The 25668-nt window shown below is 46.5% G+C and overlaps 1 protein-coding gene across 5 annotated transcripts in view; it reads right to left on the reverse strand.

Moving 5' to 3' along the window:
- LOC138268435 (serpin B10-like) overlaps positions 1-25668 on the reverse strand; it is a 207586-nt gene that overhangs the window by 31936 nt on the left and 149982 nt on the right. For 4 of the 5 annotated variants that reach the window (XM_069218101.1, XM_069218081.1, XM_069218090.1 and 1 more), the window contains one exon: positions 7891-8520. The exons of the other annotated variant lie outside the window; for it this stretch is intronic. In XM_069218101.1, the coding sequence (XP_069074202.1) occupies positions 8116-8520 (405 nt within the window). In that variant the 3' untranslated portion in view covers positions 7891-8115. Of the gene's footprint in view, positions 1-7890; positions 8521-25668 lie in introns of those variants that run through there. 5 annotated transcript variants of the gene reach the window in all.

Raw genomic sequence — 25668 nt, forward strand, 5'->3', positions numbered from 1 at the left:
AGCGGTGGTGCGGCACAGGGAAAATGCTGAGGAGAGGCCGGGGGAGGAGCCACGCTGAATCCGTGTGGGCCGCTGGACGAACTAGTACCTGGCCATTGCCTCGCTGCCTCGCTTCTGACTTGCTGTTACCTCCCGTTCCTTGGCCCTGGCTCCGGAGCTCTGGCCGTTGCATGTCGCTGGAAGTCTACTGCTTCTGGGTCTCCACTACGCAGGTGCTTCCGCTTCCAAAAACAATGAGCATCACAAGATAGGTTTGGAGAATATATCTAAGCCTTACCCTCAATATCAAAACATGTAAACTCATAGGTGACACCTCAACTAACACTTCTAATCATACCCAACGAATGAAGTTGCTACATACTTATCCATCCATTTGTACTTTCATGCCACATCAGATGGTAGCAAAGTGCTGTATACCTATTACAGTACAACAGGTTAGTGGGATGTGTTTGTCAATTCATTGTTCTGACTATGATTTTCCAATCAGCCTTTGATTCAAATATCTTTTTCCCTTGTAATAGTTTTCTGGACTTCGAACAGACTTTAGAATTTTTTTTAATAAAAACAAAAATGTCAGCAAGTGTAGTGTAGTGGGTTCTTGTTCCGCACGTGTTGGATATGTAAATTACTCTATAGGCACCGGGCTTGGTTGCAATTTCCTTTTATTTGTGCTCTATTTAAGTCGGTCTTCACTGTCTATTGTCTTTGAAAATGTCTTTATTCTTATCTTCTTCTTTTATCCCATAAAGTTAATGATGTGGGTTTATCTCCTTCAGGGCGTGCGATTGGTGGTCAGGACCCCATCTGGCTGGTTGTCGGGAAAGAACAGGAACTCGTCCCCAGAAGAGGTTGACCGGTTTCCCAAAAAGAAAGAATGGGAAAACAGGTAAGTGCAGGTGTTGGTTTCATAGAATTTATAGAGGTTAGTAGGGGTGTGGAAGGGCAGGGGTGCAGGGGTGTGAGAGGACTAAATTTGTAGTGTATCCACCTTTAACGTACACGCAGACTCTCTCTTTCTCTCTATTTTTATTGTATAGGAGGGTGGTTATCTTCACCACCCCTCCTGTGTGACGTTAGATAGTTTCCCCTTTTCTTAATCCCCTCCTCCCAACCCTTCTTCAGTTCCCTCAAGCTTTCTCCCACCCCTTCATCCACTCGGGTAGGAGCTTTAATTTATGGTACAATCGTACCTGTGTATGCCACGCCCCTCCTGGGACGTGGGGGCGTTCTTCGTTCCTCCTCAGTGTCTCTGTGGGGGTCTTTGGATCCGTCCCCAGCTGTCCCCCGGTCTCTTGATTCCCACGGCCGTCGTTTGAGTCCTCGCGCTCGTCGTTCTCCCGGGACTCGGTTCCTCCTTCTGCTCCTGGCGTCGCTTTCTACTCCGTCTCCGTCCACGAGTTTCCTTCCGGCTTGTCAGGCCGACGCCACTCTCGCTTCTCTCCTCCTAATATTTCCATCCTTGTGACCTGGATATCCGGGTCCAATATCCCTTAACCGCGACGATGGACACCCGGTTACATGTAATTTGTTTTTTCTGAAGGTATGTTGCTATATGTATATTAATGATGTGCAATAAAGAGTGGAATTGGAAAATAACTATTTCTGCACCTATGTCATCAAATATGTTCTTGTTTGGCTCTCACAAAATCATCAGCATCCTGGATAACAGGTGTACCATCAATAATATCTCGTAAAGTTAATGCTTACATAAGTTTTTGATAAATGGCTTAATCAGGCACTCAAGGTGGGGCCAACTCCCAAAATATTTATCTGTCTTTGGATGGTGGTCATGGATTAGGGCAGAAGAACTCCTCAAATGGAAGTAACATTTATACAAGGCGGCTTAGGTATTATATAATTTTTTACTAGTGCAGAGTTCAAAGTTAGATACTTAATCAATGAATCAATATCCAATATTTGTAAAGTGCAGCACTGCCACCCCTGGGGGTATCTGGGTGCTGGGAATACAAGATCTCAGTCAAAGAGCCAGGTCTTGAGTTTCTTTTTGAAGTCTGCAAGGGAGGGGGAGAGGCAGGTCATTCCACATCTTGACACTGATGTAGGAGAAGGAACAGCCACCACTGCAGCTGTTACGGATGTGGGGTGTGTGTGCAAGGGTTAGGAAGGTGGAGTGCAGGTGTCTGGCGGGTTGATGAAAGTTCAGTCAGTGGTTGATGTAAGCCAGTCCTTAATCATGTAAGACTTTGAAGGTGTGCATGAGGATGTTGAACTGGCATCTATTCTGGATATGAGCCACTGGAGGTTTCTGTGGTTGTGGGCAATGTTAGGTTTATTTAGGGAGGTCCAGGATGAGTCTGGCTGCTGTGTTCTGTATGTTCTGGAGTCACTTGAGTAGTTGGATGGAGATGCAGAGTAGAGTGTGTTTCCATAGTCAAGAAGACTGGTGACAAGGGCCTGGGTGACAGTATTTCTGGTGTTGACTGGGATGCATCTGAAGATTCTTCAGAGCATGCGGAGTTTGTGGAAGCAGGAGGAGGGGACTGCATTGATTTGTTGCTTTATCGTGAGTTCGCTGTCAAGGATGGTGCTGAGGTTGCATGCGTGGTCTCTTGGAGGGGGTGTGGGTCAGAACTCAGAAGGCCACCATCTGTTGTCCCATATCAATGTGTTTCTCCCGAAGATCAGTACTTCTGTCTTGTCAGAGTTTAGTTTGAGACAGTTAGCTCTCATCCAGTTGGAGACACTGGTCATGGTGTCATGGTGGTTTGTTCTAGTGATGTGGGGTGAGTGAGAGGATGAGATGTGTGTCATCTGAGTAGGATATGATGATGTCCAAGAGAGGGGTCATGTAAGTGTTAAACAGGGTGGGGACACCACAATGATATTCTTGGGGTCAGAGGTGAAGAGAGTTAGTCGGATGCTCTGCATACATCCTATGAGGAAGGAGGAGATCCACTTGAGTGCATTCCTCTGGGTTCCAAAGTTGTTGAGTCTGTTGATGAGGTTGTCATGGGATACAGTGTTGAATGTTCCTGAGAGGTCAAGGAGGACCAAGACTGCAGACTCTCTGTGGTTGAGGAGGATTCTAATGTTGTCTGTGGCTGTAATCAGTGATGTCTCCATGCTGTGGGTGGTGCGGAATCCTGATTGGGAGACATCGAGCAAGATGTGTTTTTTCCAGGCATTCAGTGAGCTGTTTGCCTGCTCAAGTACTTTGGCAGGGTAAGGGAGCAGAGAGACTAGTTAATAATGTTTTAGTTTGCTGGGATCAGTGGAGGGTTTCTTTAGGAGGGGTCTGATCTCTGTGAGTTCCCAACTGTCAGGGATAGCTGCTTTGGTGATGGAGGTGTTGAGGATGCTGCTGAGCTCTGTGGCAATTTGTTTGGTTCTGAGGTTGAAAAAATGGTGGGGGGCATAGATTTGGTTGGTGCTTGCAGAGTGGATGGATGATGTGACAGCCGTGATAGTCTGTGTAGTGAGTGGAACCCATGTGATGATTGTTCATTTGGTGTGCGTGGTTTGACCAAGACTGTGGAGGTTGAGATCCGTGGGTTGGGGGCCGAAGTTGTTGTAGATGGTGGCTATCTTGCTGTGGAAATAGTCCAAAAGGGTGTCACAGAGGTTTTAGGAAGGGTGGATTGTGTTCTTTGTGGCTGCCAGTTGGAGTATTCCTTGACTATTTTGAATAGTTCTTTCATGTTGTTGGCTGCTATTTTGATGCGGTCTGTGAGGGCTGCTCTCTTGGCTTCTTTGATGAGCAGGTTGCTGAGGACTGCTTTGTGGGTGGCCCAGTCGGAGGGGTTCCTGGTGGAGCGCCATCATTTCTCTATTAGATAGCAGTTGCACTTGGTGGTTCTGAGTTCTGGAGCTCTGTTTTCAGGTTTTGGTGAACCTTGCTGGCTTCATAGGGGCAAATCCATTGGAGCATTTGGTGATTCAGGCCGAGAACTCTGGACGGCTTGCTCTTGGTCTGATGAGGCTTTGGGCTGGGTGGTGCTGAGGGCTTGAATCCACGGTGTCTCTGTCACTTTGCTCCAGATGTGGTGGGAGGAGCTGTGGTGCTTGATAATGGTATACTGTGCGCTGGAGATGGTGAAGTGAACGATGGTGTGGTCAGACCAAGTTAGTTCTGTGACATGGCTGTATTCTGTCACTGGAGGTGAAGATGGGGTTTAGTGTGTGTCCAGCTTTGTGTGTGGGGTCAGTGGCCAGTTAGGTGAGACCGATGTGGTTCATGTTTTCCAGGACAGAGGTGGAGTTGGTGCTGTTGGGGTCGTCGATGTGGAAATAGAGGTTGCAGAATAAGATGTAATGATTTGAATCGATAGTTAGAGGGGCGATGAAGTTGTAGATGACATTGCAGAAGGCTGATCGGGATTCCAGGGGTCTGAATGCAAGGATGCCTCTTATTGTTGTCTTAGCATCAGTCTGAAGTTGAAAGTTGAGGTGGTCCATTAGTGGTGTGGGGTGGTCGGCGGTGGCGATTAATTAATTGGTTTCCTTGAAGATGATAGCAATGCCTTCACTGTATTTGTTGGTGTGGTTTTGGTGTATCATCTTGTACCCGACGGGTGTTGCTGTGGCGATTTCAGGGTTTGAAGAGGGGCTAAGTCAGGTTTCAGTGATGAAGGATAAGTCGGGGAAGAGGGTGGTGATGGCGTCTCATGTTTTCGTGGCGTGTTTGCAGAGGGATCAGGGATTGAGCAGGATGCACTGAAGTGGTTCTGGGGTGTTGGTGGTGTTCAGGGTGGGCGTGGTGCAGGATCCTGTGTAGATTGGCAGTCCTGTGTTGCAGGAGAAGCAGCAGTGTAGGCAGGTGAAGGGTCCTTTGGTAGCTTGAGGGGAGGAGGTGTAGCAGTTGCTGTTGCAGGGTCTGGGGTCCAGGACAAGGAGCTCCTCAGCAGTGTATCAGTGGGTGTCTCAGTGTTCTTTGTTGGTTTAACTATATTTCTTTCTGGTCATTATGTATTCATTTTCTATACTCTGAGATTTCTATAATGTGGACATGATCACAGGGTGCCAAAGCACTATAGAAAGTTTTAAGGTTTCATATACATTTTCATAAAAGAAAACATTAATACAGGATTTGTTAAAGCATAACTAAGGCACATTATAACCTCATAGTTGAGAGATCTGAACAGAGGTCAATATTAATACATACATTTGGTCACTAAAAGAAGGGTATTATCTGTTGTCTAGACTTTACCAATTAGAATTTCAGCAACATTATTCAGGTGAGACCTTCTTTGTGAGGGAAAGAGCAGGACTTTAAGTAAGCTTGATTCCAAGATTTGGGCATTAGATTGAGAACCTTTGCTTGACAATTAGCACTTTAATATCACTCCCAAAGATTATATAGGAAGGATTTGTTTTTAAGACTGATTGGATGAAGTATCAGAGATTTGGAGCACTTCTTGAAAAGGCGTGTTTGTGTGTTCCTTTTCTTCTGTAGATCTGGAAGTGGAATGGTGTCTGAACTGCGCAGTTCAACTGACCTAATGAGATGATTAGTAAGTACTTTGGAGGTGGGAAGTGAAATGAATTGTGTATAATGCAAGCGAATCTTAGGGTGCTTCATGCTCTGATTGGAAACAAGTTCAGTGAGATCAAGATCGGTGTAACGTGGTCAAATGCATTTGTTGACCAACCTAGATGCAGCAAGGAGTCCTTCTTTCATCTGAGAAAGATGGATTTTTACAATAGCATTCAACAGTGAATTCCCATAATCTATTCTTGACAGCACTCGAGAGACAACCACTTGTTTGAAATCTTCAGGGAGCAGGAAGGGTATTATGCCACAGAAAAGTCTAATTTGGAAATATACACTTTTTGCCAGGGTGTTTATGTTGGACTGGATGGAGGTTGAGGTTCTTGTCAAGTATAAAGCCTTGTGAATTAGCACACTAAATGATTGAATGACGCAGTCTAGAATCCTGAGGGCATTCTTAGACAATTGTACGTGGGTCAAGCAGTTGGTGGAAAATAGCAGAAGTAATTCTGTTTTTGAGAGGTTAATTTTGAGATGGTGTTGGGGCATTTAATATTGATTTGTTCCAGGATTTGCACACGGAAGTTGATGTCTTTCATAGAGGTTAGTTGCTGGTCATCAACCTATAAATGGTAGGGTATGCTGATATTTTCAGAATGGCTCTTATAAGTTTCATACACAAACTGAGGAGGATTGGGGAAAAAATAGAAACTTGAGACACACCCTAAGAAGGTGGAGGAAGAGTGGAGTTTGCAATTTGTATAAATTGAAAGTGTTTATTAATGGACCAGTAAATAATTCTCTCATTGACAATTTTCAGGAGTTAGAAAAGGGTGACTGTGTTTACCTCTACTGACAGATCCCGGAGTTTGAGAAGTCATGTGTCTCCTTCACCATTTATAAAGAGGTCATCATCTAGGATTTGGTATAGAGCCGGCTCAGTGTTGTATCCCTTTCTAAAGTCAGACTGGTCACTTTCAAGAAGGCTTTTTGTGCTATAAATTGATTAAGTTTGTTTGCAACACTCCTCTCTAGACTTTGGAAAGAAGGGAAGATTAAACCTTTTCGTTATTCAAGGAATTTCAAAACAGATATATTCTATTTGCTCAATTCTTCTGTTTATAAATCAAAGGGGCATATTTACAAGCCCATAGCGCCGTCTTTCACTACCCTAGCATAATTTTTTTTTTAGGCTAAGGTGGACTTAAGGAAGCCATTCCCCCACGCCATATTAACAAAGTGGGCCCTTGCACCACATTTAGCCCGCACAAGGCATAAAGTTTGCAAGGGGGGGCATTCCACTTCAGGGAGGCCCGGAAATATTGTCGCAGTGAAATTTACAAGATTTCACTGCACCATTTTTTCTGTCATTTTTAACACCTATATCGGCCTCCCTGTGCTTTGCTGCACTAGTGCCAAAATTACTGGCACTAGTGCAGCAAAGCGCCACAACAGCGTCAAAAATGTTGATGCTGTTGTAGTAATGATCCCCATGGTGCACAGCATGGTAAATACGCACAACCATTATGTCGTTAAGAGGATACGGGGGGCGCAAGAAAAGTGGTGCTTCGGGACCAAGGCGTCACTTTCTGGTAAATATGACGGAAAAGTTTTTGCAGTTTCACTTCTCTGTGGCACCATTGAGTGATTTTTGCCAATGATAACAAAATATCTAGAGTAGCAAAGTGGTGCATACTATACGGTTATAGAAGTGAATCTCTGATACACATTGTGTGAGCTTGCCATTTGCTAAATCAGGAATGAAGAAAGTTGCTGAAACCTTGGTAGTAGAATCATGGTTTGTCGTTCTACTGTTTTGTACTGTCTAATGGTTGTGGATTCACAACTGGCGAACAGGTTTGTGACGTATATGGATATTGCTTTGAGCATGTTGCAAAGGTTTCACACAATCGTATCACCAGTATTTAATTTGCATAGGTTATCAATTTTTAGGGTCGCCACAGAAATTGTCGGAAGTAATAATGGAAACTGTGAATTCGCATGAGAAGTGCATGGTTGATCATTCACAGGAGTAAGCTGTGCGAAAATGTGCATTAACACATTTCCCCCTTACCAGGCAAACCATGAAATGTAAAGTAATTCACGCCTTTTCACTCTGTAGAAACATATATTCTCAATTCTTCCTTTTCAATACATTATAGATCCTTATTTGAGGATTTAAACCTACTGGAGGATGCTTTGAAACACCTCTGATGAACCAGATACCTATCCACTTTTGTTCTCACTATCATGCACTTACATCAGAGGTTCTATGTGATGGACATATTTGTGTTTACAAATAACCACTCGGCTAGTATATTTGAAGCCCAGACTATGAAAACCATTTTCAAATCGCCCTTCAGGGCACCCAGAAGTGGTGGCATATACTGTGCCATCTTGAGCCACTTGGCTGTCTGGTAAAATAAATACAGTTCAAAACATTTAAAGTAATTTAAGGGAATGCCTTTATTTTGAGTAATGAGTCGCATGCAATTGATGCACATCTAATTGAAGGCAATCATTCATTCAAAATGATTACACCGATTTCACAAAGAGCAAAACTTGTTTTCATTAGGTGAATATTGCTATAGGAAGATTATGAAATCCCTTAAAGATTTGGGGTGAGGAATGTGTGGATATCAATTGGTAAGTTGAATCTGCTCACATTATGGGGAGCAGAATCTACCCCAGAAGAGGATGCTGCCAGTCTTGTTATGCCGTATGAGGAAGAGGAAAGGGTGGTTTGCCTCAAACGAGACGCTGATTGGTGCTGTTCTCATTGTCACGACTGCGGCAGTGGCAGCAGCTGCCTCAGTGCCCTCTTCGTTCACTTCCACAAAAGCTTTGAAGAACACATTGGACAAATATAGATCCAACTTTGCAGACATGCCTGAAAAATCAGCGCTTCCCTGGCTGAAGGCGTCGGTCATCCCCATGGTGCTCAAAGTTTTTTTGAGGTCATAACTTTCTTCCATCTTGAACTTGGGCAGAAACAATTCTACTGTGGTGTTCTCCATATTATCTGAATTGGTCCATTTTGATACATTTTCATTAGTCATTTCACGTTCTAGCTGCAATGGTAAATAAAAAAGGGAAGTCAAAAAGATTGTTGTACACAACTGAGTAAAGAAGGCAATTGACTTTGAGAACAATGCTACTCATACTGCAGCAGTGTGCCAGACATATGGCACTTTGCATTTGTAACCATCCAAAACCCTGAAAGCCCCTCATCCCTCGTCACTGTGCTTTTGTGGGATCAATACATCATCTGCTGTCGTATAACATATGGGGGAACATTTCCAATGTGCTCTGCGGCACCCTCTTAATTGGGTGTGTACAGCATATATAGGGACTATGTGCCTGCTTATAAAATATATGTTGTTCCAAGGGAAGGAGCAAACTCATGCCCACGCAGGAAAACACGCTTCAGAGAGAGGTAGGCTAGTTGTATAAGACTGCAGGTGTTGGACCCGGATTCAGTTTAAGTGGCATGATGGAATCCTCCTGATAACTGGTAAAGCTTGTGGCTGCACCTGCCTGTGCTGGGATGCCTTGAGGATTCCTCCAAAGAGGTGCTCCTTGGTGATTGTGCGGACCACAAGCAGTGTGCCTCCTGACAGTCTCTTAGGGCCTGCGCCTGTTTCACTAATATGGGGTGGGAGCAAAGCTGTACACTCATTTGCATGGGTCAAGGTTTTTTTTTACCCTAAGGGGCTTATTTACAAGTCCCTAGCACCACCAGAGCGTCACTTTTAGCAATGCTCCGGTGGCACTGTGCCATTTTTCATATTTACAAGTCGGCATTAAGCCACTTTGCGTGGCTGAACACCACTTTGTAACTATAGGCCTTCTGACACCGTTTTCTGTGGCAGAGGGATTTGCAATGGGTATTGCTGTGGGCATTCCACTGCAACACCCATTGCATTTTGATGCTGTCCCAGATTTACACAACTGGGGTGGCGTTTGCATGGTGCTACGAGGAGAAATATTTTTATTTCTCCTCGTTTTTGCTTTTCCTATGTGTGCTGCGTTCTGCAAAACACATAGGAAGAGCAAAATGCCTTTAATTATTGTTTATGTGCAGGAAGGTGTCCCTTTCTGCGCAAAAAAACAATAATTAAATAATGATGAATTGCTACTCCTATATGTACTTCATTGTGCAGCACATACTTGCCATTATTGATTGTTTTGTGTGCAGAAAGGGACAGATTCCTGCACGTAAACACCATTCCTTGCAACGCAGGTACCCCTTGCAATGCAGGCACCCTTGCATTATGGTGCAAGGGTACCTGCGCTGGTGCAAAGCAGCTAATTGTAGCGCTAGGGCAAACACAGGGGTGTATTATTTTAAATACGGCGCATCCCTGCACTTCTGAAGTGACACAATGCAGTGCTGCCAGTTTTAGCACAGCGCTGGGCCACTTTTTAATAAATGAGGTCTTTAGAGTGTTGGTAAAGTGGGCTTCACTATAGGAACACCATTTAGTTCCTCAAGCTGGGCTTTATGACCACCTGCCCCTCTTCTGCAAGGCCTTTTTAGGGGATGCATCCATGAGGGATGCAGAGCGTCTGTCACCTAAGAGACGTCCAGGCACTCCTGCAATTATTAGATGTCTGGCGTACTCTCAGAACACTCTGTCCTAATCATTTTTCAAGTATCCAAGAGGTCAATAGTACACATTCCGTGGGGATGAGAACCTAAGCCATATTATTAAAGCTCACCAACCTTCCCTCCGTTTAACAGGAAAACCTGCACCTCCTGGCCCTATTAGGCCCTATTAAAATTTTTACATAGCCATTCCTTCTCCTAATGATGGTATTCACAGCAGTAAAGATGGCAGTCCATACGTTCTGCACTACTGAACACTGTAACATTTAACCTAAACCGACAAAAATAGCAGTTGTCGTGATAGAATGGAGAAGGATAAGACATTCAGGCAGAGTAAAAGAGATGGGGGTACAATTTGTTTTTATAATATAGAGTAGGGACAAGACTATACCGAGGTTCTATAGAACAACATAGTACTAAAACAGAAACTAAAATTAGATGGCTGGCATTTCTAGATGAATGAGGGTTGGATGTTTATCGTTTAATCTCACTGATGATATTTTTCTGACACATTTTCCCTGCTTCACAGCTTCTGTTTCACTGTCCTGACAACCTACCCTTAATGCATAAAATGCATTCCATTCTTACCTCAAAGGTCCTTTATGCTATGTTTGCTATGCTATGTTATCTGCTCTTGTTTTTTGTATAATCTTTATTGGCATATCAACATAAAATATCCAGATGACAAAGACATGTTAATGACAGTGTGTAGTATCCCCCTATCCCTAACCCACACTTGCTCTACCACCAGTGTCCCCCTATGGTTTTAGGAGTAATAGCATGGCATTTGAAAACATTCTGAGATTCAAGTACACAATTTCATGGAGAGGAACATAACCTTTTATATGCAGTCTAGGTTCTTAGGCTTCTGACTAAGTGGTGTAGGTATTACTGCTAAATTTTTACTAATGGATATTCATGTAGTCTGAGTGTTGAATTTGCCTAGAAAATGAATTAACATAGAGGAAAAATAATGCACACGTATAAAGGTGTGCCCACCTGAGTGGCCGCCAATATTCACAAAGAGTACTGATTAATGGCTTATTAATATGAAATGTTAAGCAGATGTTTGAATAAAGTAGTAATATGTCATATTGATGGTTATGTATTATGTATTAGCTTTATTAATCGTAGGTCTTAACTTAGCTAGGCCTTGGGCCTAGTTACACGGCCTCATGTCAAGCTGCATTTCTTTAGTGTCTTATAAAATGGCTGAGAATTAAATTGTGATTTTCCACTGTACTGACCAAGGGCTCGTAGGTAAAATTCTTTCTCATGAGAACTGCTTACTAGGGGATGATGTACTAGCTAGGGATACAATGTTTAATGTAATATGGACATTCCCAGGAGAAGACAATGAATGTACTGACTGGAGAATAAGGTGCAACAATATTGTTACCCGATGAGCGCAATGACGAGAACGGAAGAAGAGGAACCAATCATTGACATGTGAACCATATACTTGTAGAACTTTAGATTTGAGTTTTCAATTTCATTGGACTGAGTGCATACATGTGATCCCTTGACCAATTAGGATGTGGGAAGTAGTTTTAGGAAATCTAACTTAGCCAGACTACACCGGGAGAAGATATGCCATTATTTTCCTGATAGTCCCAAGAGGAGACCTGCTTAACTTTGTTGCTTTGAAGCAACATCCTATATGTCTATTCCTGAGACATTTTCTATTCTGAACACTAATGCTGATTCCTGAATCTTCGCTGATGAACTGATGTCCTCTTGACAAAGACTGTCACAGCTTGCTGATCCATATTGAGGACAGGTATAAGACAATGTTACTGATTATTATGTCTATTTGCTTTTGTTTCTAGGTACCAAATGCTATTTTGATAGAGCCATAGTTCGATGTTTTTCTAGATTTGTGTGACTAAATTGTTTTGCATGAAGTCCAAACATGCTATTCTAATCTGATGGTAGTTAGGGTTCATACTAAAGAGATCAAATATGTCTAATAACAGCTGATGTTGTTTCTTTTCTGAAATCCCAATGTATGTTATTTCATTTGTGCAATTATTCTTGCTATTGATTTGCACCGTGACTTCAGAATGTATAGTTGCTCAAGCTTTGCTTTGATTAAATTACGATTCTTTTGTCACTTTGGTCAGCCAGTATTGTTTTTACATGTTTATCATTTGATATTGAGATTAAGTTACGTGACTTTAGAATTGTTTATATAGGGAAATAAACATTCTAACTTTTACATAAAGGTGTGGTTATTCATGGCTACAAGGTCATGGTTTGTGGAAATTACTGACTCCTATTGATTATTGATGTAATTGATTGTTATTTGTATTGGTACGGGGTTACATGGTGGGAACTACTCGAAGCGCAGTCAAAAGCTCCATCGGCCTATACGCGTCTCCTTGTAAATTTGCTTATTAAGGTCCGACGCGCTAACATAGGCCATTTATCATACTAGCTCGTCATACCATCACAGTGTCCGCACCCAAATATTGACATTCTAGGGTGGTCTGGCATCTGGGGGATCAAGTAAGTCAGCCAGCATGGCAGCCCTTGCCTCTAAATCCTCTGTCAGCTTAGTATCCCTCCTACGTGTACGTATACGCCCCTCCTTAGCCACTGCCTAATCAGCCACATCCTTCACCCACACACGCACTCCAGAAGGGGACGGGGAAAGCAAATGAACAGTGACTCCTCATTTTGCCAGGACTAACCCCAATACAATAAATTTCTTACTCAGGGCATTCTTTTGATATTTATGTTATGCTATGTTATGCTATGTTATGTTATATTATGTCATGTTATGTTATTCACTTTTACATAGCATAAGCTGCCATTTTTGTGGCATTGCCACACATAATAAATAATAAATACATATAATTTACATAAACTAAAAAAAATTTTTTTACATAAGCTAGACAAAGTAACAGAACAGATAAGTAGAAGGTAGTTCCGTTCTTTTTGAATAATGGAGGTTTTTAAATTTTTTCTGAAGCGAAGGATTGTTGTTTTCTCTCAGATATCCAGCTAATTTGGGTTTCCATGACTGACAGATCACAGAAAAAATCATCATGGCTGTTATCCCACTGAACAATATTCCTAGCATTAAACGAGTTTAAGAAGTAACCTAAGTAGCCAGAGGCAAATAAAGTATGCTAAAATTTGCCAAAAATTAAAGGTGCATGGGACCCACCTCTGGGCTTACCCATCACACTTAGGGTATCTAGCACAACAAACAGCAAAGTGATGGAAAGAAATAATGTGTTTTATATTCACAGCCACTGGCGCTCAGTCTGGGCCGCTTTACAGATCATCCTTTTTCAGCCCATATGCCATTCTAGACAGAGAAAAGCCATATGCAAATCAGTTTTGGTCCTGCTTCAATAGGAAAACATCAACAAGAACAGCCAGGCCAAACTGAATCTGGTATTGCTTGTGTTCCCATATGGAGGGCACCTGGTCTGGCAGTTTGGACTGGACTGGACTGTTCTTACTGGATCAAGACCAAAGGTAATTTGTATATGGCTCATCTCAATCTAGAGTGGCTTAGTGGGCAACAAATGATGTGTTGGTATGCAGTAACAAGCAATTACCAGTGGCTGAAATGAATTCAAACATTCCACCCATCATCTTTTTGATTTCCTCAGTTTGATGCAGTAAGACTGGCAGCTATGTCCAGAAGTAGGTCCCATGCTCACTGTGATACAGGATGCAGGCTATAGCCCACTGACAAGACCTTAGCAGGCGGAAATTAGATGGAGGTTGCTTACGTTCCCATGTGGAGCTTGGGCTGACCTGTTCCTACTGGAACAGGCTTCTACTAGAGTGACATAGTGTATACAAACATGTCATATCAGTTATACTTAATCCTTCCCAGAGCGCTGCTATACAGCTTTTGCAGATGGTTCTCAATATTCTAAAGTATCCAGCTTTGATGCCAACTCAAGAAAGTGTGTCTTGGCAGCTAGACATGTACGATATTTATGTTACCCTGTAGGCAATGGTACCATTCAACCCCAAACTGATAAAGGAGAAACCTTGAAAACCACTCCTAGCCACAGTAATAAAATGGAGATCAGGGCATTTCGAGGATTCATGGGATGTGAAGATTAATTTCTTTGTTTTCTAGTAAAGCAGTTCCCCTTACTGCACTCATTATAAAGAATATAACCAACTCCATTCTTTGGAGTTCTACTTAGGTAGGATGACCAGGCTTCCTGGATTTGCTGGGACAGCTGGTGAAAAATCCGGGACTGTCCCAGCAAATCCTGAACACCTGGAAAATTTGACTTGTGTCCCGGTTTTTGGGAAGCGTCAACAGAAAACAGTTAATTGCCATGTTTTTGTGTCTTACATAACAGTGCTAGTTAGCAGCTATTATAAGAAAGTCACCAGCTATTATCTTCATGATTGTTCCTGGGAGAATGTACATAGAAAAAGGGAAGAGATTTGACAATCTTGTAACCTCATTTCACTAAGGGAGATGTCCCGGTATCCAGGAGTAGGTCTGTGACCACAGGTGACTGGAGTAGACAGATGTAGGCTGGGTTCAACCTCATCAGCTATATCGCAGCCCAACATGCTACCATAAACCTTTTGATAGGAGAAAATGTTTTAAATATTAATTTTGCCCCTATTTAGGCCTTTTAGTAGAGGCAAACGCCTGAGTGTGGGGAGTGTTTTGTTCCTCTGGCAGGAAGGCAACTTGGGGTGGACCTAGGAACTTATTTTACTTCAAAGGGGCCTCCCCTGTTGCAACAAATGTTAGCTGACACCTGAGCAGGTTATCTTTAGTCCTACCAGTCAGTCAAGCACCAAACCCATTGGGGGGAATGCTGCCCTAGAACTGCTGTAGAGTGATCAAGGAAGCTAGTACTGCTCATTACCCTGGTCACATCTCTGGGTCGGCACGCAAGCTCTGCAAAATGGGAGAAGGGTATCTCCATCTTGAATTTAGGGAGTGGGAGGCACTGTGTGCGTGTTTGCAAGAGTAACCGCTGCAAAAGTGGGTAGGATTACCCATGCTACCTTTTACTCCATTGGTTAGGGAAAGGGATACCCACAAGCTAGTTCCAGCCAGAAATGTGACATGCCTTGGCACATTCACCAGAACACTCTGTACCTGTGGAAGAACAGAAGCAGGTGGGCACCTGCTGTTTGAGACATATAAGGACTTGACTTGCTCCCACTTGTACCCAAGACAAAGAGGTGGACTCCATGGGTCAACTGATTGACCTCCTGTGTAAAGTACAGGGCCACAACAAGCCACAAGAGGCCTTTCTCCTGAAGTGCTCAGATGACCTGTACAAATTGGACCTGGCCTGAACCTGTTCGTGGTCTCCGCTGGAGTTAGTCTTGACTCACATGAGCGGATCCTGAGGTCCTGGGACCCTTGCCTGTGTCTACTTCTTCTTCTATCACCTCTGAAAAGGTGGCACTTAAAATCTTTGAGCTCCAAGACTTCTAGAGGACCTGAACAAAGAAGCCAAGTTGATTTATCAAAGGAGTGATCTTGCTGGGGTTTAAGAAATAGGATTCTCCTGCTTGGAGTTTCTCCCCAAGAGCTAATCCACTTCAGCAGGCCTTTGGGAGAAGGTACTGGGATTTGTGGAACTCATCATCAGATACTGCCAGCAGCCTTGCAACACTGAAGGATTCTGAGCTCCAAAAAAGGGACTGAGTCCAAAGGTAAAAATGTTGTGTGGGTGAAGGCACCAAAAGTAACCGACCAGCTGCAGGACTTCCATGGACGCATTAGTGATCTGAGCTTTTCCAGACAAAGCCAACTGCTTCAGCAAGACCTCATCATGTGCCTATCTGACTTTGTGAATAATACAGCCTATAGCCTTGTCCTGCAGAAGAATTTTTGACTTTTGTTTCAGAGACTAAATCCTAAAATGAAACCTCCAACCGTGGTGAACCTGATTGGTGTATGTGACACACTCTCTAACACAGTCTGCCTAAAATTGCACCTAGGTCCTGGTCTACTGCGACCCTAGAGTATCATTGGCTCTATGTGGTTTTTGGTTCTTTTATACATAAATCTTGTAAAATTCAAATCTCCAGTGACCTTCATTGGATTTGGGGTTTCATTTGGTGTCATTGTTTTCCTTAAAATATAATCTATTTTTCTAAATTAGAGTGGGATTTTTATTGTGTTTGGTTTTTGACTTTTTAACTATTTTGGCATTTCGAAATGCTTTACACATTTTCTCTAAGTTAAGACTGTCTGCTTTGTACCGTAGTTAACAGGGGTTGAGCTCAGGTTTAAATTACTGAAACCTTTATATGGACCTATTAAGATAGTTACCTCATTACTTGAGGTGGATTACAATCCATCCCAATTATTAATTTATTTTTTCACAATTGTAAATTAGTCATATACATTTCTCACAGAACAGAAGTCAATTGAAACACATTTAATTTGAGCTAGCATTCAATAAATGTAACATTGCGTCCCCTCTCAAGAAGTAAGTCAAAATAAAAATTCATATGGTGTTCCAAATTTGTACATTAGAGTTATAGGCTTAAAATGGTTTAACCCCTCAGTCCATATATTCTACAGAGTCTCGGATCCTTCTTTGGGTGATTCGAAGTACCAGTAACATCCAATATGGAAAGATGACTGAAGCAAAAGAGCACCTATTTCTGTTCCCTTATAATTTCACGACAAGATGTGCACATACTAATTATTGATGGACCAGCAAATATCAAGCTAGCATACAATCTAGTCACTTGTGTCAGGCAATCATCTACTATGTAACAGAAATCCATTCCCTATTTCTGTGGTAAATATTTTATGGCCTGATTTAGACCTTGATTGTGTTGCCGCCAAGCCGTGTTGGCGGTGGGCAAGAATAAAATATCAAATTGATGGTGTTCTGCCCACTGTATTTAGATGTATTGCAGCTAAGCGGCCCTTTCTAGCAGTTAGGCAGACGGGTTCCCTCCAACCATATTTAGAAATTTCAGTTGTGCAGTAATAATAGTCCATAAATGATTTTCCAGTGAGAGCTTTTTCCATTACAAAAGGAAAAGTACATTTATTACACACACACTACTAAATATTACAAATTAATTTACAAATATATACATAAGGCAGATAGAAATACCTTGGTGACACTATAAAATCACATTTGACCCCTAAATAGTCATGGCCCCCAAAACCACACTCCCTCCCACCTATACCAGATAGATCACCACAATAGAAGGGGATACCACTTTAAAACAGGCCTATTGGCTTTGTCAAGGAGTCATCACAAAAATGTATATAAAGCAAGCATAGTGACTTTGTCAAGGAATCGTCAAATTGCACGTAAAAATATCCCATCATTATATGACCATACTAAATAACCATGTTTAAATGCATCATATTTGTATTACCATAATCCATAACCATGTGTAAATGCATCATTAGTACAAATAAATCATTTCAATATTGATCAAAATATACCATCAGTACCATATTATGGTGGTCATTACAAACATGGCGGTCGGTGTTAAAGCGGCGGTAAAACCGCCAACAGGCGGGCGGTAAAAAAATTGCAATTACGACCGTGGCGGAAACCGCCAACAAAGACAGCCAAGCAAAAGAATTGTGGCTGTGTAGAGGAAAGAGCACACTGTCCAAAGATGAGCTATTGCTTTCTTAGAAAGTCCATAATGACGTAAAACGATGGAGGGAGTGCTCAAAGTGGTAATGCACCCAGCCACAGAGTGCGTGAACTGTCACCCCAGAGGGTTACAGTTATAAGAAGCAAAGAAGGAAAACCACGGCACATCCCAGACAGTTATAATGTTCCAGTTTATTCCTTGTAATGTCCTTAGATGAAACAATGGCATCTGGCCCAAACTGACTTCTTGGGGCCAGAATCAACAGAATTTGTTCTCAAATGGACAAAAGTCCAAATGGACAACAGCCGACACGTGTTTCGTCTGGGTAGTCTTTATCAAGGCTATAGTGATAATCGTTCGATGTTCCAAAATGTCAGAGACTTGTTGCTGTCTTGTGAATTAATATAGCAAATGAGGGAGAATCTGAATGAGGACTATGGTAAGCCTCAATGTCTCCACGCGTTTGTTACTCGTTGTTACTCGTTGAGTTGACGGCGTCGCATATAGTAATAGGCACTTTAACACTCCGACTGCCACGGCGGTACAAACAAACAGCATGGCGGTCACCGCCAACAGACAGGCGGAGGACAATGTACCGCCCACAGTATCACAACCTACCAATCCGCCACCTTTTCCGGGCCGGATTCACCGCGAACAAAAACACAGTGGAAACAGGACTTCGAAGGGAAAACGCTCTCCTCTACATACCCCACGAGGAACCAGGACGCCATGGAACCAGAGCTGCACATTTTCCCTGCCCTTATCTTCTTGCTCCTCTACCAGGAGCACAAACGCCGGCGGCGAAGACCACGGTGAGTACTGCACCTACGACACAGGGGAGGGGGGAGGGAAAAATCAGGGACACACACACGCAACACGCAACACGCAACATCCCCACCCCCACCCCCACCCTCACCTACTACAACACACACACTAATACAGCATGATACATTACATTTACCCCCCCCAAGCCCCCTGGAAGAATGCAAAGACAAAAGGAAATGAGTGTAACCATTGTAATATATTAAATACCAGTACACAAAAATATATATACACTATTAACAAATATATACACCAAGAATAGTAGTCCAGGGCCCACACGGCATGGGCGAGGCCCACACTCAATACCCGAACATGACGGAAAGAACACTGCAGGGGCACCAGATAGCAATAAAACAGCCACCTCAGGGGTAAGGGAAAGGGGGGGCACCTCAGCCGGTTGAGTGCACAACGCCAAATCCACGAGGGGGCCCCATGCCCACTGTTCAATCCTGGGGGGTGCAAAGCCACAGTCTCTCAAGTCTCTACAGTGGGTGGTTTGCCCACTGTTCAATCCTGGGGAGAGCAGAGCCAAAGTCTCTCAAGTCTCTACAGTGGGTGGGTTGCCCACTGTTCAATCCTGGGGAGTGCAAAGCCACAGTCTCTCAAGTCTATACAGTGGGTGGGTTGCCCACTGTTCAATCCTGGGGAGTGTAAAGCCACATTCTCTCAAGTCTATACAGTGGGTGGTTTGCCCACTGTTCAATCCTGGGGAGTGCAAAGCCCCAGTCTCTCAAGTCTCTACAGTGGGTGGTTTGCCTACTGTTCAATCCTGGGGAGTGCAAAGCCACAGTCTCTCAAGTGGATAACAGTCTCCACTGGTTCTGGAAGGGGCTTTGTGCCCAGAGTGCTTCATCCTGCCAAGGACAGAGGTAGTGGACGCCTTTCTCCACTGGTTCTGGAGGGGTCTTTGTGCCCAGAGTGCTTCCTCCTGCCAATGACAGAGGTAGTGGATGTAAATCTCCACTGGTTCTGGAGGGGGCTTTGTGCCCAGAGTGCTTCATCCTGCCAAGGACAGAGGTAGTGGATGACAGTCTCCACTGGTCCTGGAGGGGGCATGGTGCCCAGAGTGCTTCATCCTGCCAAGAATTGGGGTAGTGGATGCTTTTCTCCACTGGTTCTGGAGGGGGCATGGTGCCCAGAGTGCATCATTCACCCTGTGACGGACTCAGTTGCGTCAGTGCCCTTGCCGCTCATGGGCCATCGGTGCTTGAGACGGCGGTGCCCTGTTCAGCGGTGCTTGAGACGGCGGTGCCCTGTTCAGCGGTGCTTGAGATGGCGGTGCCCTGTTCAGCGGTGCTTGAGATGGCGGTCTCCATTGCAGGGTCTCAGCTGCAGGCGGTCCTTCATCGCCCAGCGGGGCTTTTGCTGGCGGTCCTTCATGGCCCAGCGGGGCTTTTGCTGGCAGTCCTTCATGGCCCAGCGGGGCTTTTGCTGGCAGTCCTTCATGGCCCAGAGGGGCTTTTGCTGGCAGTCCTTCATGGCCCAGCGGGGCTTGTGCTGGCGGTCCTTCATGGCCCAGCGGGGCTTGTGCTGGCGGTGGCCTCCTGGGCAGATGGGCTTGTGCTGGCGGTGGCCTCCTGGGCAGCTGGGCTTGTGCTGGCCTCTTGGGCAGATGGGCTTGTGCTGGCGGCGGCCTCCTGGGGAACTGGGCTTGTGCTGGCCTCCTGGGCAGCTGGGCTGGTGCTGGCGGGCCTCTCCTGCGCAGGTGGGCTAGTGCTGGCGGTGGCCTCCTGGGCAGCTGGGCTTGTGCTGGTGGTGGCCTCCTGGGCAGCTGGGCTTGTGCTGGATGTGGCCTCCTGGGCAGCGGGGATGATGCCGGTCTTCTCAGCCGTGCTGCTCTTCCCAGACTTGCCAGGTTTCTTGTGGCCCTTCCCCACCTTGGAAGGTGTCACAGCTGACTCCACACTCCCACCGGGACACCTGGGAGCGGCCTTGGTGGCTGGAGTCTTCCCCCTCCCCCGCCGGGCACTGGCCAACTTCTGATGCTTGACAGGTGGGGGACTGTCTGTGCTGTGGCTCCGTGCCACACTGGCTGCCCTGGTGGTCGGTGCACTCCAGATTCCGGTGACTACAGGCACCACTGGTCCCGGAGATGTTGTGGTTGAGGTGCTAGTTCGGGACCTAAGAGACGGATGGGGTGGGGGAGGTGTGGGAAAGAGGTCAAGGTTGGACAGGAAAAGTTTTTGGGACACACTGGGACGGGTAGCTGGAGGGGTTTTGAGAGTGGAGGAAGAGGTGGTGGTTGTAGGAGGTGTACGTTTGGTGACTTTGGGTGAAGGTGCATGCGCTGGAGGCTGTTGTGGGGTGGATGGCTGTTGGGTGGGTGTGTGCATGCATTTCTGTATCTTGGGAGGGGGCCTCACAGACACATTGGGAGAGGACACAGGGGACGTGTGAATGGTAGTGGAGGTGGTGACTGCACGTGAGCGGGGTGTGGTGGTGGGTGTGCTGGAGAGGGACGTAGTGGCTGTAGAGGTAGTGCATACAGGCGTGAGTGTAGATGAGACTGGGAGGGAGGAGGGAGACAAGGAGGAGGGGGACACAGTGGAGGCAGTGGATGTTGGTGTGTATGCATGTGTGTGATGCTTGCGTGAGTGCCTGTGGGATGTGTGGTGCTTATGTTTACCTGAGCTTCCCTTGTGTGTTGACGTGTGTGAATGCTTGTCTGTAGGTGTGCTTGGGATAGGCTGAGGTACAGGGGATTGGGTCGGGTGGAGGAAGTTGGAGGGGGGAGGCTAGACACAGGGACAATGGCTGCCATCAGTGCTGAGGCCAGAGTCTGAAAAGCTCGCTGAAGGGCCGCCTGACCAGAATGAATGCCCTCCAGGAATGCATTGGTTTGTTGCAACTGCCTTTCTACACCCTGGATGGCATTCAAAATGGTAGACTGCCCAACAGTGAGGGACCTGAGGAGGTCAATGGCCTCCTCACTGAGGGCAGCAGGGGTGACTGGGGCAGGGCCTGAGGTGCCTGGGGCGAAGGTGATGCCCACCCTCCCGGGTGAGAGGGCACGGGGCGAAGGCTGAGGGGCTGCTGGGAGGGCGGTGCTGGAAGGGGGGGTGGCGGCTGTACCTGTAGATGGGGGTGGGACAGATGTTGCCGCCACCACAAGGGAGCTCCCATCAGAGGATGAGTCCGTGTCACTGGTCTCAGCTCCTGTCCCCACCGTGGACCTCCCCTCGCCCTCCGTCCCACTGGTGAAGTCTGAGTCAGAAGTGTGGCCCTCCATGGCCATGTGGGATGCAGCTCCCTGGTGCTCCGGTGCCACTGCTCCTCTGCCTGATGATGCTAATGCACACAAGAACAGGGAGACCACAAAAATGGGGGGGGGACAGAAGAAAGACATGTTGAGTGCATGCATTACTGCTACCGTTGGCGGACACGACAGACACAGAAGCCCCCTGCACTACGCCGCGCTCTTGGGCTCCACTGTTCAATTCCTGGGAAATGGCCTACAAGGCTATGGACATCTGCACACATAGATGACACAGGGGCATGACTAGGTGTAGTTGGCACTCTACAGAGGTGGGGTGGACAGTCGGAGCCCCTCACCCAGTCACAGGCCACCACAGACCTTCCCCCCTCTGGAAACACCAGCACAGCACCCACCCAGCGGGCCCATACCTCTGTACCCAGGACACGTCAATCAGCTGTGTGTCCACCACCCCAACAACAACAGGGACCTTGGGGCAGTGGCAGTGGGCACACGGTCCAGGGAACGGAGGCCCAGGAACACAGGGGTACTGGGAGGGCTGCTGTGTGACAGGGGGCGGACAGGCCAAGGGAACCCACTCTCCACGAGGCCCTCTCCTCCATCATGGGAGCCTACCACCACTCCCAGGAGACGATGGCAACAGTACTGTCCAAGTTTCAGGAGACCCAGCGCCTGCAGGAGGAACAGTATATGGGCTTCAGGGAGGAACTCAGAACCATCAACTCCACCCTGGGCACCATTGTAGGGGTGCTGAAGGAACTTGTGAACACCAGGAGGGACACTGTGGCACTACAAGGGGCCCCTGACACTAGTATGGACGATGAACTGCCCACAACCTCGGCCGGCGCTAGTGGACAGGACGCCCGCCACAGGACCACCACACCAGCATCCCACCCCCTGCAGAGGGAGAACCACCCTGCAAACGGTCCCTGAGATCCAGGAACAAGACAGAGCACGATGACAAGACCCCAGCCAAGAAATGAGACCACCCTGATTGTCATCCTACTGTCCCACTTTGTCACCCTGTCCATACTTAAACTGCCCCAGCTCCACTTCCTATGCCCATATGGGCAATGCACCTGTGAGACTAATAGACTGGACTCTGCCATGGACATTCCTCCGCCATCACCCCTCACCATTTCACTACCCCCTCCAATATTGAGCACTTAAATAAACACACTTAAAGCACAAAACAATCTGGAGTCTGTCTGTGATTTCGAAATAGTGTATTAGCAATTACAGTGACAAAATGCTCTTTCAATTGTAATGTCAACATACCTATGTCACACAGCTCTAGTCCATGAGGAATCTAAGCAGATGTCACACAGTGGGACCCAAATCTGTGAAATTGTAAGGGAAAGTGACAACTCAGTGACCATACACTGGGTGTAAACGACAGACAGTAGAGAGGTAGTAGTGTTAAAGTACATGTAGTAGGCAGGTCTGTACTCTTACCTGTGTCTCACTGGAAATATTGCTTGATCACTGAGTACCTGTTGTTCATGTCTTCTTCCTCTGCTTCCTCGTCTTTACTGTCCACAGGCTCCCCAGCTGCCACGACACCGCCATCTGGACCATCCTCCTGCAGAAAAGGCACCTGTCGTCGCAAAGCCAAATTGTGAAGCATACAGCAGGCCACGATGATCTGGCACACCTTCTTTGGTGAGTAGAATAGGGATCCGCCTGTCATATGGAGGCACCTGAACCTGGCCTTCAGGAGGCCGAAGGTCCGCTCGATCACCCTCCTAGTTCGCCCATGGGTCTCATTGTAGCGTTCCTCTGCCCTTGTCCTGGGATTCCTCACTGGGGTTAGTAGCCATGACAGGTTGGGGTAACCAGAGTCACCTGCAAATGGCGAGGGACAACTGTTAGACACGCACTAACCTGGAGGGATCTCCCCAGACCCAGACAACCATTCCCACTGTCTTGCTCCCAGGTGCTCACCTAATAGCCACACACGGTGCCTCTGGAGTTGACCCATCACATAAGGGATGCTGCTATTCTGCAGGATGTAGGGGTCATGCCCTGAGCCAGGGAACATGGCATTCACATGGGAGAGGTACTGGTCTGCCAAACATACCATCTGTACATTCATGGAATGATAACTCTTCTAGTTTCTGTACACCTGTTCACTCCTATGGGGGGGGGGGACCAAAGCCACATGGGTCCATCAATGGCACCTATGATGTTGAGGATGTGTCCCAGGGCATAGAAATCACCTTTCACTGTAGGCAAATCCTCCACCTGAGGAAAAATGATGTAGCTCTGCATGTGTTTCAGAAGACCAGACAACACTCTGGACAATACGTTGGAAAACATAGGCTGGGACATCCCAGATGTTATGGCCACTGTTGTTTGAAAAGACCCACTTGCAAGGAAATGGAGCACTGACAGCACCTGCACTTGAGGGGGGATTCCTGTGGGATGGCGGATTGCTGACATCAGGTCTGGCTCCAACTGGGTATACAGTTCTTGGATTGTGGCACGGTCAAGCCTGTATGTGATAATCACATGTCGCTCCTCCATTGTCGACAGGTCCACCAACGGTCGGTAAACCGGAGGATGCCGCCATCTCCTCACATGTCCCAGCGGACGGTGCCTATGAAGGGCAACAGCGAGCGCAGAGTCAAACAACTCAGAGGTACGTACCCAGAGTTTACACAGAACACCATTCAAACACAAAAGGTGGCCTGTATGTGTGTTGAGTCTAGGCCTAGGTATGTGTGACGCAGTTGAAAATGAAGCCATGTGGGCCCCTGAAATGGCGGCTGCCTGACCTCTAAAGTGGGACAATGGGATGTGAGGTAACTGCGCTGGCGTTGTACACCGTTGCGGTAGGCGGTCGATGACCGCGGCGCAATGCTGCATTGGTTAACATTGGACCCTATGGGTCCCAGGACCCAATGACGATGTACTCCGGTGGTGACGGTACGCACCACCGCGGACGTGACCGCCATTTTCTATCTGTTCAATCACTCGATAACTGATCTTCGACAGGAGAGGACCTACACTGCAAGTGCTGCTGTGACCTCGGTCTGGAAGAGACAATGGCTCGAGTGTCTGGGGAAAGGGCCCCTGCTTTCACATCGGAGGAGTTGGAGAAACTTGTGGATGGGGTCCTCCCCCAGTACACGCTACTCTACGGTCTTCCAGACAAACAGGTAAGTACACAGGGAGCATGTTGTATGGGCTATGCCTGTGTGGAGAGGGCTGGATGTAAGAAGGAAGGGGGGAGAGTGCTATGTGCGTGAAAGACGGTGAATGCATGTGCCACATGGCAAGGGTAGGGATGGGGGCCAATCACTTTGACGGTGCAGTTGGTAATTACTTCTCTTTTCACCCTGTACATTTCATGTAGGTCAGCGCCCACCAGAAAAAAGATATTTGGCGTGCCATCGCCAAGGAAGTCCGGACCCTGGGGTCTACCACAGACGGAGCACCCACTGCCGGAAAAGATGGGAGGACATTCGCCGCTGGAGCAAGAAGACGGCGGAGGTTCAGCTGGGGATGGCCTCCCAATGTGGGAGGGGTGCCTGTCGCACCATGACCCCCCCCTGATGTTCAGGATCCTGGCGGTGGCCTACCCGGAGTTGGATGGGCGCTTGAAGGCATCACAGCAGCCACAAGGGGTGAGTACACTCTCATTCTGCTGAATTTGCGCGCACTGGAGGTGTCTGGGTGGGGGAGGTGGGCTGTGGGTTTCCCTAGACCAGGGCGAGTTCCGAAGGCAAGGCCCCTCCGTAAGGCAGGCCATGTGGCACCCCACCTCTGTAGAGTGCTCACCCACAACTAACAACATGGGAGGAGCAGGTCTTGGCGATTCTGCATCCTGAGGGCCTCGCAGGAGTAGGTGGAGGAATGGACTCTGGTAAGACAAATCTTAATTATTACATCCCCCACCCTACCTGCATGCCAGCATATACCCCCACCCTCACCCTCACCCCCAGCACTCCAACTCCTCACATATGTTCCAACATCACA

This window comes from Pleurodeles waltl, chromosome 2_1, assembly GCF_031143425.1.
Source record: "Pleurodeles waltl isolate 20211129_DDA chromosome 2_1, aPleWal1.hap1.20221129, whole genome shotgun sequence".
Classification (NCBI taxonomy): Eukaryota; Metazoa; Chordata; class Amphibia; order Caudata; family Salamandridae; genus Pleurodeles; species Pleurodeles waltl.